Source organism: Chrysoperla carnea, chromosome 2, assembly GCF_905475395.1.
Source record: "Chrysoperla carnea chromosome 2, inChrCarn1.1, whole genome shotgun sequence".
In the NCBI taxonomy this organism is placed as follows: Eukaryota; Metazoa; Arthropoda; class Insecta; order Neuroptera; family Chrysopidae; genus Chrysoperla; species Chrysoperla carnea.
In genome coordinates, this window is record NC_058338.1 from 78,916,079 (window position 1) to 78,930,943 (window position 14,865).

At 28.0% G+C, this 14,865-nt stretch overlaps 2 protein-coding genes across 3 annotated transcripts in view; one reads left to right on the plus strand and one right to left on the minus strand.

The window, feature by feature from the left end:
- LOC123292463 (putative sodium-dependent multivitamin transporter) overlaps window positions 1–5,160 on the minus strand; it is a 29,142-nt gene extending 23,982 nt beyond the window's left edge. The window contains exon 1 of the mRNA XM_044873141.1: window positions 4,927–5,160. The gene's annotated coding sequence lies outside the window, so the exon portion shown is untranslated. The remainder of the gene's footprint in view (window positions 1–4,926) is intronic.
- A 2,109-nt stretch (window positions 5,161–7,269) lies between these two features.
- On the plus strand, window positions 7,270–14,144 carry LOC123292505 (male-specific lethal 1 homolog). Of its 2 annotated transcripts, none has more exons than XM_044873214.1 (7): window positions 7,270–7,639; window positions 9,834–10,353; window positions 11,231–11,524; window positions 12,261–12,394; window positions 12,481–12,605; window positions 12,795–13,004; window positions 14,012–14,144. In XM_044873214.1, exons 1-7 carry the CDS (start codon window positions 7,328–7,330, stop codon window positions 14,130–14,132), a joined length of 1,716 nt encoding a protein of 571 aa, XP_044729149.1. In that variant the 5' UTR covers window positions 7,270–7,327; the 3' UTR covers window positions 14,133–14,144. The 2 variants fall into 2 exon arrangements, with proteins under 2 accessions (XP_044729149.1, XP_044729150.1); XM_044873215.1 differs by lacking the exon at window positions 7,270–7,639 and adding an exon at window positions 7,869–7,909.
- The last annotated feature ends 721 nt before the right edge of the window (window positions 14,145–14,865 follow it).

A 14,865-nucleotide genomic window follows, 5' to 3' on the forward strand; every position in this document is an offset into this window, starting at 1 on the left:
TATTGGAAACTGGTGCTTCCCGTGTGGCTCTCTTTTCATTTTGGATCAGTTCTGACAACGGCATCCATGAGAAAATCATATGTACTTCAGATTCACTAAAAATCACAAAATAAAAAAAAACTTCTAACAAAAAAGAAAACCGACTTTAAAAGAAAAACTTTTCCAAAACAAATTAATATGAATTAAAAAGTAAAAAAATAACGAATGTAGTTAAAATTATGTTTTGGAAAAGTTTTTCTTTTAAAGTCGGTTTTTTTTTTTTGTTAGTTTAAAGTTAGTTTTTTTTTTTATTAATTAATGTGTTATGAATATGTTCAATTCCATTACAACAATATTTATAAATAAATAAACACATTTATTAATTTATATATTTTTTAATACAATTCTATTAATTATTGAAACTATTTGTTGCATAATTTTAATTTCTCTTAAACTGTATCACTATGAATCAAACTGTTAAATTAATGATTAAAATTAATTGTTTTGTTTTAGTAAACGGTAAAGTGCGAGTCCAACTCGTATGGAGAAAGTTCCGTACTATAGATCGTTGCATTACCATTAGTACCTACTATATTTCTTTTTTTTAATCTGTTTTAAACTTATTTATGTTTTTATACCATGTATATGAAATATACCAAGGTATACTAAGTTTAGTCCCAAGTTTGTAACGCTTAAAAATATTGATGCTATGAACAAAATTTTGGTATAGGTGTTCATAAAATCACCTAATTAGTCTAATTCCGGTTGTCTGCCTGTCTGTCGTCTGTCGTCTTTAGTCTGTCATCTGTCTGTTTGTACGTCTGTCATCACGATTACTCAAAAAAGAAAAGAGATATCAATCTGAAATTGTTATAGCGTGAGGTGAGTTCGAGTTCGTAAATGAGCAACATAGGTCAATTGGGTCTTGGGTCCTTAGGACCCATTTTGTAAACCGTTAGAGATAGCGCAAAAGGTTAATGTAAAAAATGTTCCTTTTAAAAAAAGAAACAACTTTTGTTTGAAACATTTTTTCGAAAATACCACTGACAGCGCAAATTGTGTAGTATATATTATATGGGTATATCCGTGGTATTTCAACAATTAACGCAGTCAATTGTTTGTTTTCACTTTTTTTAATGAATTTTTGTATGAAATCGAATTGTAAAGGAATGTTGCTAAAATCTGTGTTGTATATTCGTCGTTTTTTCGCTTAACACATCCAAAAAAACGATATACTGTGTGACGTGGTAAGAGATTGATCCTAAAATAAGAGCTCTGTTGTTTTTATTAGATGACTGAACCCTAAAATTAATAATTAATTAATAAATAACAATAACATACGTCACTAAGAAATTCATTCAAGGCTATAAAATGAACTATACAAAATAAATATTAATAACATATAAATAATCTTGAATATTATTAAAAAACAGATAAATGTTATTAAAACGTCATAAAATATTTATTTTCAAAAAGCTAGTAATTTTTTTCACTTGAAAATTAATCTGTGTGGAAACAAAGCCCGATCTAAGGGACGGGTCAGCCGATCAAATGCCCAGAGAGAAATTTTTTTTTGAAGGGTAAAATCTTATTACAAATACCATGGTATAAATACCCGAGAAAAAAAGTTTTTCCGAACATTTTTCTTTAAAAAAATGCTACTTTAGTAGATTTAAATCCCTAGACAGACCAACATATTTTCGATACATATCATTAATACATAGTATAAAACAAAGTCACTTCCCGCTGACTGTCCCTACATCCCTATGCATGCTTAGATCTTTAAAACTACAAAACGGATTTTGATACGAATTTCTCTAATAGATATGGAGTGATTCAAAAGGAAAGTTTTTATGTATCATACATGCATTATATACAAGGTGTTCTGTTATTGATTGCAGATCGTTGGCCTATAGAATAAGCTCATAAAGACGAAGGAGAAAGTTATTTACCAATTTTGGATCTGAGGACTTGTTTGCGACATAATTAACAAAATAAATTAATATAATGTTAATAAAAAGTAAATAATTATATCCAATCACAATTCAATAAAATATTGAAGGCTGGTATTGTATTATTACATAAACTAAGAAATAATAATAATAAGAAGAAGAATAGAGAAGAAGAATTAATAGTGTGTTGTGCATTGTACATAGATACAACCATTCCCACTACTATATTATATCAATATGCATATAATAAACTAAGGTGATGATGATTGATGATTCACGTCAACTAATTCAGACCAGCTATGAAAACCATATTATGCATTTTTTGTGTTTTTATTTTATGTATGTAAATAGAATGTAGGACCACCTCCTACCTGCCTTCAATATTTTATTGAATTGTGATTCGATATAGTTATGTACTTTTTATTAATATTATATTAATTTATTTTATTAATTATCTCGCAAACTAGGCCTCAGATCCAAAATTGGTAAATATCTTTTTTCTTCGTCTTTATAAGCTTATTCTGTAGGTTTACGATCTGCAGTCAATAACAGAACACCTTGTATAGTAGAAAAACACTGATAATTTTAGAGGTTAAGCGAAATTGTAACCAAAAGGAGGATAAGTGGCGGCATATGAAGTGGAAGTTGTAACACAATAATCTTTGTATTTAAATTGAAGTTGTCCAGCGAAGCGGGTAGTTCACAGCTAGTGTCTTATAATTTTTTTAATTTTGTCAACCAACTAGTTTGACCGATTTTATATTTTTGAACTGAAAACCCTTTTCTTTCCCTGTTCCTTTTAGTTTGAAGGGGAATCCCCACAAACGTTGATGTAAGTAATTATTTCCATTAGTTTTTATATAAGATAATATATTGGGTGTCACTCACTTGCCGTAGTTTAATTGTAGCCTCTTATTTTTCACTTGCATACTAGTTCAGAAACCTCCAGTAAAAACATAACATCTTTGGATTAAAAGCTGTATAGTATTAGTGTAAAGCGCGGTGAACATTTATTTTTGTTCGGAGCGGTAAAATAATTAGAACGGACCCTGTTTGGAATATGCAGCAGAACCTTAAGATAATGAAATTATCAATGTAGCGATTTTTTTTAACACGTAGATAGTTGGACTATAATTAAAATACAGACAGAGATTTCTCAAATAAATCGATAATACTTTGACTCTCAGGGCATATAAAATCACTCTTAAATTATAAATACGAATCGATCCGGTATAGTTAGCAACAGAAATTTTTTTTGCTTTGTTGTAAATATTTTATTTACATATACCAAAAATATTATTTTAGTTTATTCAAGTATTAAAATTAATCGCAAATTTTCAATCCCTTTTAATCCTACATATTATGCTGACGTCATGGAATACAAATTTTATATTGTCAAGGTTTAATTGTGGTTATATATCGGAAATTAAGTAGGTACTACTAATTTTTTTCCTATTGTTACTTAAATTACTTTCATATTGTTGCATATTTTTTTTAAATCTATCAAGCGTAGATTATAATCACTGACTGTTTCATATATGAATGATTGTGAATATGATGGTCTCATAGTAGCCCGAGAGCCTACCGCTGAAAATGGCATCTGATCGGTTAAAGAGTATACAATATTGGAAAAGGTAGTACTCAAATAGATGAAAACAATGATATAGAAGTTTTAGTCCCGAGTCAGTCCCGTGACTAGGCAACCATTTTTTTAATATTTAAATTTTGGTCTAGTTGCTAAGCTTATTAGTTAAAGGATGACTTTTGCATCAAATGAAAGTTTGAATTTTCTAGTTTTAGGAAAAAAAATGGTAGCCTAGCCTCTGCCTGTCCAAAATTTTTTCAGCTCACTTTGAAAACGAGCAACCCGAGTGGACACTATAAGATACTAGTATGAACGTTATACCTTAATACTGAATTTTAGTTTTCCGAACGAAAGTACTGAATTTTAGTTTTCCGAACGCCTTGAGCAGTAACTAAACTATTTGTAGTGAATACAGCCTTTATGATTCAAAAAAATCACTTACTGAGTTCACGAATTTATTTTAAATGAAGCAAGTAGAGTAGTGCCGCACTTGCAACTTTTGTAGAGTGGAATTTTTGGTAGAGGCCCACTTAAGCATTTTAGCCTTTTCCGCTCCTATACGCCACGGTTGATATTGTCACTTTTTTTAATTGAAAACTTATTGAAAAATAATGAATGAATACCATATTTTGACATAGTTAAATGTTCTGTTACTAAAAGTTTGAACCCCTCCCTTGGATGATTCCTGCACCCGAGCTTGGGTAGCTGAAATTTAAGCTTTGTTGATTTGACGGCTTTACAGAAAGATTTTTAATTGATGTGAGTTAATTAAAAACAAATTTTTGAAAAATTCAGATAATGTAGAGAAAAGAAAATTTACGATGCAGAAAACCAACTATTGAACCAAAAATTAAATACTGAACTGGAATCTAATAAATTACACACGGAAATATAAATTTGATATTTTTCAAATTTAGATTGGTCAATAAAAATGGAGAAAATAAGAACATAAAAAGAAATTCTTAATCAAAATTTCTAAGATTGAAGCCATCAAAGAGCGTGTAATATCATTAAATGAAACTTTACTTCGACTCAAATACTCTATTTCCAATAATAAATAAATTTTCAATATTTCCCGCCATTGAAAAAGAACAATTGAAATCGTTTGGTGTAGGTTGACATTCGTAGAAAGTTCAATCAATGATGCAATATACTTTGACTAAATAATAATTAAAAAAACATGTGGAAAATTATTAAAATAAATTGAAAAAAATTATCTAAAAAATTGATATTGACCCCCATAAAAAATAATAAAAATTTATCAAATGTTAAGTAAGGACAAATTGTTGTCATTTTAAAATAGCGGGAAAATTCAAATTTTATAATGAATCAATAAAATTATAGTTAATTTAAACACAAATAATTCATAAAATTAATATAATTTATAAAATATAAAATAAATATTCTTACCTTTAAAATAATTTAAAACTGTAGTCATAAACTGAACTTTGTTCGAAAAAAAATGTATATACAACAATAATTAACTTCTTATTTTAACATCATTATTTAAAAAAATAATAAATAACTTTTTTTGTACAAAAAAACAACTAAATTGTGAAAAAAAAATAGTTTAAAAAATAAATTCAAATACCGGTCGAACTAAAAATTAGACGGAGTACAAATACAGCGCCAAGACGCACAGTATTGAACTGTTACCGTGAGACTGACGCGTATATTATAAAACGCATGGCATCAGACAAATATGAGGTATTATTTTAATGTCGCGACTCGCGACGAAATCACCTCACGTGTTCAAATAATCATGCGTACATCAAAATTTTGTTTAAAATTAATTCAATCGACAATCAATTGTAAATAATTGATTTCAAATTAATATACAATTAAAAAAAATGGCCTTTGATCAAAATTATAACATTACAAAAATTAATAACTTTTTGGATATAATTGAATATTTCTAAGAATTACATTATTATTACAAATATTTATTGGCTAAATTTAAATATATTCTTGTCTTTGTTTTAATAATTACTTTTAAAGGGCCCGGTATGTCCAAGCGATTGGTTATTGATGTATATAGAGTCTGTAAATATTTATCAAATAAAATTACAGTTCACAAGAGAGGGTATAAAAATTGCGCTCAAGGACATTGCCAAAGAAAGCAAAGACTTGTCAAAGGAAGGAAAATCTATTGGGATTCTCACATCATTTTTCACCTTAGAGAATTCGCCGAATTTAATATTTTTAATACTAAATGTTTAATAATCTACATTTTAAAACTGTAAATTTTATCTTTTAGCCTGCAGCCTCTGGCTCACTGGCTAGCGACTTCCTTGACGCGGGTTAGTTCGTATAAACACCCTAAAATCATACGATATCATTTTAATTTTTTAAACAATGATTTCCTTTTTAACATGTGTGGAAAGGGTGGCAAATCATTCAAATAAATAATAGAATGAGATGAAAGATCGGCATGGCAGAAGTATGGCATATGACGCAAAGGGTATAATGAGAAGATTCTTTCCATATTCTTTTGTTTGTAATTTTTTATAGAATAAAGATGGAAGTAACTCCATTTAGATTTTGAATTTAGAAAAAATGGGCAATAATTAAAGAAAGGGTACCTCTAAAAATCGTGTCATTCATATTTCGTTCAAAATATCAAAATCTCACTAATTTTGAGATATTAGTAAGGGTAGACTTAACCGAAATTCAAACGAAAATTGTGGTCATAAGAAATAATGCTTCTCTCGTAAAAATGTGCAAAAAAAGCCTAAGTTAAATTTGACTTAATAATAATCATTGACTAAATTTGAATGTATTTTTTAATAGAATTAGTGCATGATCCTTTTATATACTTTTAATTAACAATTGCAGTAAACGTAGTTTTAAAAAATTAGTTTTACTTCTTTATCCTAAATTATTCGAAATTTGTACCCAAACTTTATAGTTTTTGGGATATTTTCAAACATCACTCATAGCCCATCTTATTTTTGAATTGATCAATAATAAACAAACACACTGTACCTGTATTGTTAAAGATTTTTATCAAAATTTATAATAATAATAAATTTAAATTGACAATAATTAGATAATAATCTTTAAAATAATTTAATTAATTACATGCATTTTAATTAATCTACCATCGTTTTTAATTGAATTTTCTTAAATATTATGGAAAAAGGATTTTTTTTTCAAATGTATGGCGTAAATAGCTAAACGCCACCTTTATTAAATCAGTCTAAAAATAACACATACAAACTTAACCTTAAACATGTTTTCTTTGTAACAAAAAATTGTTACAAAAATCTTCAGTGTAAAAATTAATAAAAAACGTAAACCGATTATGGAGCATATAATTGTTTGTGGTGTTAATTTATTGTACATTACATAAAGAAATTGATGTTAAAAATTTTCAATACAAATTGAAAATCTAAAATACTTGTATTTGAAACATAATTGAGAATTATTTTGTGATATGTAATTTAAAAGGAAAAACCGTAACTTAAAATAAAATCATTATTAACTTTATGAATAAAAACAATTTTGCCTAGTGGAAAATTTAAAGGTCTTATTACGAAAAACAAATCAAAAAGAGTATTATATTTTATTTGTAATATAAAAATTAGAGATTCAGTCATTTAAAAAACTCCTTAAAACATAATCCTGTGATAAATATACAATTTTAAATGAAAAATAAATAAAAATCATCAAACAAAATCGAAAAACATAAATATTCGCTGATGTAAATCTTAAAAATTGATTATTTATTATTTGCATTATTATTATGTCAAAAACGGCATTTTCATCGAACGATTTTATTATAAACGCTGTTAACCGATACAAGACGAAAATGACCGAACAGTGTACAGATTTGATGCATAATAGTGAAAAATTAACATTTTCTAGTGAAAATTTAGATATTGCAAATGAAATTGATTGTGTTGATGAAAAAGAAAGTTTATTAAATTTTCCATTTGATCATATGTATGCATGTAATAGTGATAATAGTGAATTAACGAATAATTGTACGACCACCGGTGAAAGTGAGGTTAAGCATTTAAAAGAACTTTTATTAGTGCATTTAGATTTAATACAACAGCAAAGTGAACAATTAATTAATAAAGATAAACAAATTAGATCGTTAAAACGTGAAAATGAAATGGTAATTTAGATAATTTATAATCATTCATTTGATGTTTATTTTTTGTTTTAAACTTGTTAGTGTGAATTCAATGAATTTAGAGGTTATGTTTGTTTACTGTCAGTAAGACGGTTGATTTTGTAAATTTAGCATTATTTTGATTTCAAAAGTTTGTATACTCAAAAAATCATACTTTTAATGATATTTTAATTATTTTTTCTATTTAATTTTGTAAATTTTATGTGTATCTATTAAGAAAATGTAATTTTATGTTAAATCATTTAAAATTTTGTAAGTTTGTAATTAAATCTTTTAATTAATGCGTAAATGTATGGTAAGCTACTGTTAACAAAGTTTTTAGCCATCAAAAAAAGCTGGTATCAATAAAAAAGTTTGTTTTAGTATTCAATTGCAGAAAAAAATTCAATTTTTTTAAGTCATAACTATTGTAAATAGTCGTATTTACACTTATCAATCGATATTGGCTTTGTATGTATATGTATTTGTAGGTATTTTTCTGTTTAAAAATATTTAGTTAGCATTTTCCGAAATTCTAGAAGAATTTTTAAAAACACCACGTATAATAATAATTAAAAAACCAAATAATAAATGATTGTGAAGAAGTATATCGTAGAAAAACGAAAGAAATAAGTTATGGTAACCATAACCAAATTCTTAGCAAGATACAAATTTAAAATTTGGCGCGGAAATTATAAACTTTCTATTTCTTTTGATTAAAAGATTGAAAATTACAATACAATTCTGGAATATATAGACTGTTAGATAAATAAACAATTTTTTAAAGTCTGCTAACGATAGGGGATATACAGCCATAAGCAACAGAAAAATTTATAAAATAATATACAAAACGCATTAATACATTGTTCAATATACGAATAATTTATTTAAACTACAAACAAATTTTGACCTTCATGAATAAAAACTTGCAATAGAACTTAAAAACTAAGTAAAAAACGTACATTTGCTCACAAACTCCTATAAAAATACAAGACTTGAATGAATACAAGGTTCAATGGTCTTTGATTTAACATGAAAGATTTTAAGATGCCAAGAGTTTTTACAATTCATATTTTTCGAGATTCAATTAATTTGCTGTACTAAGTTCCCAATATTGTAGTCGAAATAATTATGGAGAAAATTAACCATGCCATGGTAATTAATTATACCGATGAGCTTGCCTACCACCTCGAACATGTCATACTTAAGTATTTTTGTTTTTCAATACATATATAGTTCACTTTTGCTGAATTGTTTAATATTTATTAATGTTATCAAGTCGCCATAGTATCCGACAAATCTGCTGCTTTGGTTTTTTAGACTGATAGCTAAAATATGATGTTATCATGCCCATTTAAAAACACAATACTTTCGTAAAAAGTCGTAGAGAGAAAGTTTGGTCGACTCTCCAATAGTAAGTCACTTAAAAAGAGGGCGCTATCGCGCCGACTATATTTAGATAAAAGATATTTGTGTGTAGTATCTTTAATTTCCCGATAATTGTGAATTTTTCTAATTTCTCCAACTTGACGTAAAATTACTCAAATTTGTTTCCACTTATCCCTTTGATTGTGATGATATTTAGTCTGTAAAAGGTTTACTAGCATTTTTGAAATGATTAAAAGCTTCTGTTTTAATCATTTTTGAAATGATTAAAAGCTAAAGTATTTGGCGCAAAAGACAGGATTCCGATTGTGCACCCTTTGTTACTTAAAGATTAAATATGGTTAATGAAATATGTCCCTTCTGGCCTGTGCTCATGCCATGAGCCTCTGTCTTTATCTTCGACTAGTGTAGAAATTCAAATTCATATAGCCAATTTATATCAATTCGATTTTTGAAAAAATCTAGTACTATATTTCTAGGTACGGCAACTTTAATTATAAGATAAAACTTCTGACACCTTTGAAAAAAATGTATAAAAAAGGTGGTCAAATATCGTTTCAGAACAAACTGAAGATTTTGTAATATGTACTAAATTCAGCTATGGATTTTTTAAATTTCTTATAACTTTTTCTGATTTCGTCAAATTTAACTAAAGATATCGGTGTTATAAAAGGTCTTTGTAGTCGGATAAACAAAAATGACAATGATTTTAAATAAATTAATAAATTATATTCAATTTTTATCATTTTTAGTTGCCTCCCTAAAAACCCACTCAACAATATTTAAAAAAAAATTTTGTTTTGTTTTTCAGCTTAAACAGCGTTTAGATCGTATGGAAAGGAGGGTTATAAATCATATAACAAATAATAGTAACATACATTCCAATAACAAAGTTGAAGTATTCAAGAACGAAAATCACCATCACCAGGGTACGAAAGAAATCGTATCACAACATAAAGAAAAGAATACATTGTATACAGATAATATTTATACCGAAAATATTTGTGAAGATACAAAAAGTGATATTAAATTATTAGATATACATTTACCGCACAATAATCTTGTACATAACGATAGTGGTGAATCACAGGATAATAATAAAGTTGTTGAGGACGACGAAGATTTAGACGAGGAATTAGAAGAAGATATTGTTAGTCAACATTCAGAACATTCAGAGGAAGAGCCAGAACCAGTTGATCACGAAAATATGGTTACCGAAATGCGTGTCAAACGTAATAATTCATCGGATGGCGGAGGAATGATTGAGAAACCTGTTAAATGTTATAAATCTAGGAGTTTAATTAATAGAAATCGTAGTCCACCATGCTCAGGTATGAAATTAATTTAACCGAAGTAAAAATACAGGGCATTTTTTTAAAGTTGATTGAAACTTGAATAATAACTTTAATCGGTAAAAATGTTTCAAGCGAAAAATAGTGGGTGTGTAGGCGCACATCTTGCACAAACATTAAACTTGACATAGGTTTTCAAGCTCACCATAACTCCATAACTGGTAATCGATAGACGAACACTTTAAATTAGAAAATTGTTATTGACTAAAAAAGTAACATATTTTTGTTCGAAACATTTTATCCGCAGCTTAGGGAAAAACGGGCTGAAAATTTTTCCCAAAATTGTTATTTCGTATAATTGTTTCTGCGAAATCGAGGCACACTTCGAAAAAATATTTTCAATAAATCCAATAAAAGGGGTTTGTTTTTCTATAAAGACCTTTTTGTTTAAATTGAATGAACAAACGCCCAGAAAGCTAGATTTATTGCTATTAATGTCTAAACTATTGTTTTTTCAGTTGTAAATTAGAGTGAGGTTTTAATTGAATCTGAAAACTTCGATCGAATTCGATGCCGGTATAAGGTTTCTTTTGAAACTAATATTTTTCGATTGTAGTATTTTCCTCGATTAAATTTGTCTAGTTTCAAGCATATGTCAACTTAAAAATTCTGTATAAGATTTTTTAATTAATCCCCTTTTAGTGAAAAATTCCTTAACTAATTAAAAATTTCTCTTAAAAATCAGAATACTTATTTTTCGATTAAAAATTAGGGTAAATGTTCAAAAACATATAGAACATTCCTTCAGGAGTTTATATCTGCCATATATTATACCCGCGGAGAATAGTTCCAGAGAATTCTGGAAAACAAGTGAAATTAACAATTGAATAATATTAATTCGATTTTATATAAATAGGAAACGCTTTATCAAAATTACGAGAAGAACTTTCTAAACCTGTCTTATCGAAACGTTCATCAAAAACAGGCGAACAACAGCAACAATCAGAGCAACAACAACAGCAATCTCAAACATCACAACCACAAATTAATAATGAAAATAGTAACGTAGAAGCATCATCGTCAATGAAACCTGGTGATAATCGACGTAGTAGGCATAGGAAAAATAGAATAAATGCTAAACGAAAACGGCTGTGTAGTGGAAATTCAATGTTATCAAATAACTCATCAAATGATTGTAAAAAATCCAAAGGTAATTAGATTTTTTGAAAATTTTATACTACAGTGAAACCTTAATATAACGGAACTCAATATAATGACTTCCCCGATTTAACAAATTCTTCGTAATTCCCTTGAATTGTCTATAAGTGTCAATGTAAAATATACCTTTACATTGCGAACATTTTTTGCGAACAACGTCTTTATAACAAATTTTCAACTTAAAAAAAAATGTAAATATCTCTAATTAACGAATTTTGTCAACCCAAAATCTTTATATAACGTTCCCACCATTATTTCACCCATAATCCCTTAGTATGTGATTCATGTCGCGACAGGTTCCGACACGTTTTTTTGTTAACAATCATTGTTGTTTGATGGAAAATAATGTAAACACAGCTGCTTGGTACTATTGTTCTTGGCAATTTTGTTATTGTTCTTGGCAAGATTCAAGTTGCAATGGCTCAGAAATTTAAAAGATGTTCTTTATCAATCAAGATGTTATAAGTAATCATTAATTACCTATAATAAATTTTAGACCAACCTAACCTATTATAACAAACCTAAATTTGTTATAATAACAAACGAATTAATTGATATAATGAATATTTACTTGTTCCCTTCCGATTTGTTATATCGAGGTTGCACTGTATTCACCTTTACTCCTGAGTTTCAAATGCACTAAATTTTGATTACGACATTAATTTGTTGCTCCCATTTACCCATTACAATTTATTTTTTGCAATAATTAATGTTTGTTTCAATTTCAGTTTCCTTCGTTAAACGTGATACTATTTTAACCACTGAACAAATGTACTGTACACAAATGGGGTCATCAAGCTTTAGTCCTTCCGAGGATAAGGATAGTCCGTTAGATAGTGCGTCAACAACAACAAATTTAGAAGTAAGTTTCCGAAACACTTTTATAAATTTTTTCATCATAATTTCCTGTGATAATAATATTAATAAATGATAAATTGAACATTTTAGGTTCCAAGTTGGAGGATAAAAGTATTTACTAGTTGTTATTCAATGGAAGGTACAGAAAATTTAGATGATGATGTATTTAATAAAAGACATTTGCGGTTAGAAAATGACGAAAGAAGGCGGAAACGGTAAATATTTTATTTAATAAATTTTTTAACTTAAAATTACAACACTTCATTCAGCGCTTTATCGCAAAGCATAATGATTCATTTACGCGACAGACAGCCAAACGTTTTAGAAAATTCTGAGAATTTAGTAAAATCACAAATAATCTAATAATAATAATAATTCTAATCATTTTCTTTTATTTATTATAGATGGGATGTTCAACGAATACGAGAACAACGACATATTGAAAAACTGAAACAGCGGCAAGAAAGGGTTGGATCTGGAGGGCGTACCGATGATCACATATCAGAACCACCGAATTCATTGTGGCCTAGCCTTGATGATATTAAATACATAGAAATTACAGAGCACCTACCTGTTACAGCTTTTGGCGTTCCAATTGCTCAGTTTACTCCTAGGTATGCAAACTGTTCTAATTAATCTGAAAAAGTCATAAAACTTAATAAATTTCAAATAGATTCCTTTTACTATTATTTATGACCATCCCTCTAGAAGTGACAATATAATATATCATTAAATGTTTTTGTACGTTGATAAAGTGAATATCGTAGAGCAGATCGAAAGATTCTAAGTATATACAGTGACTTGGTTAAATGAGTTATCAAGGGGCCTGCAAATTTGTCTCACCCATAGAGGTATTCCACTTACCCAGTGTCTCAGATATCTAGGTTTAAATAAATATCTGTTTCATTTTTAGAGGATTCCATTAATAGAGGGCATTTGTTAACATCAACAGCGTTACTTTCTCCACAAATTGCTTTGAAACTATACCGTTTTTTAAACCCTTCCAATCAGCCATTGCTGCTACAAAAATTATGAATATCGCGTAATCTTGTGCCTTTTCTTTAATCATTGGTCCACTTACCGGAACGTTTTTTTTTTTTACGAAGTAGCTTGACCCATGTTTGCAAACACTGTTCAAGTTGAAAATATTCTAATAAACGTTTCCTTATCCTTCAGAACAATGTGATTAAATTTTTTAAATTTTAAACATTAAATTTGACACAGACTTCATTGTGTCTTCCTACTTTTACGTACTGATAACGATTTGAGCCTTCGTTTCGGCATTTTTAAATAAACATCCGTAAGAACAAGTAAGTAAACAAATAAAACGATGTTATTTCAGTTCCCAGTTACAGAGGTTAGTGAATGTAAAATTCATTCGCTGTCATTTGGGATTCAACAAATCCCAAATATAAACGTTTGCTTAGTCCCACTAACAGAGGTAATTCAGTGCCAAAGTGTTGGGATCTCAGCATGAGTTCCAGTTATTGAGGTTTCTCACTTAACCAAGTTTCACTGTATTTGAGCTTACCATATCATGTGTAGCCAACAACAGTAAAAATTTTCCCAGCAACAACTGTTAGGCTATTATAATAATTTTTTAATTTTTTTTTGTTTTCAGTGAATTTAGTTTACCATGGCTTAATGAAAGTAGTAATAGTAATAATAATACTTCAACAAATATTCCGTCAACCAAAAAATCCAAAAAGAAATCATCCAGAAGGAGATCGAATAAAAGATAAGTTTTATAACAAATTAAAAAAAAAAGATAAAATCTAAAATACAAAAAAGATATTAAAAAAATTTTACTTTTTAATTATTGTAATTAGATATGAAAAAATGGCATTCATTTTTTTTTTAATAAAAAAAAATTGTTTTTATTTTTTTAATTTATTGTGTTTAATTATTTATTGAAAAGAAAAAAAAAATGTTAAAAACAATGTTAAAAAGTAAAATTGTTAGCAACTGCAGTACCTTTTTACATACATGAACACCGTAAATATTCCTTAAAATCTTCCCCCATCCTTTTTTTATTGTTCCCTTCACGTTCCAGTGAATTGAAATTATTTTTTATACGCATTGATTGATTTTTTTTTAACTCTAATATATTATTATTTTAAATTTTGATTTTATTATTTTTTATTTTCCCTTTGAAACATTTCGAGGATACTCTAACGCAACTTTGTATCTCAGTAAACTTAGAATTACTTACAAAACTTTAATTAATTTATTTTTGTATATTTACAAATATCTCTCTCCTGCAAATTTATGTTTTCGAAAGTACTGTGTTGTGTTGGAAAACCGTAAATTATAACACTGTCATTTGTTGAAACCGTTCTGGAAAACTATGAAATACATCTACTTAAGCGAGTCGGTCACGCTACTTTTGCCTCCTCCACATTCAGATCGGTAAATTTTTTAGGTCTGTTACTATGCTCCAAAGATAAGAATAGATTACTTTTGGAACTTGATGTT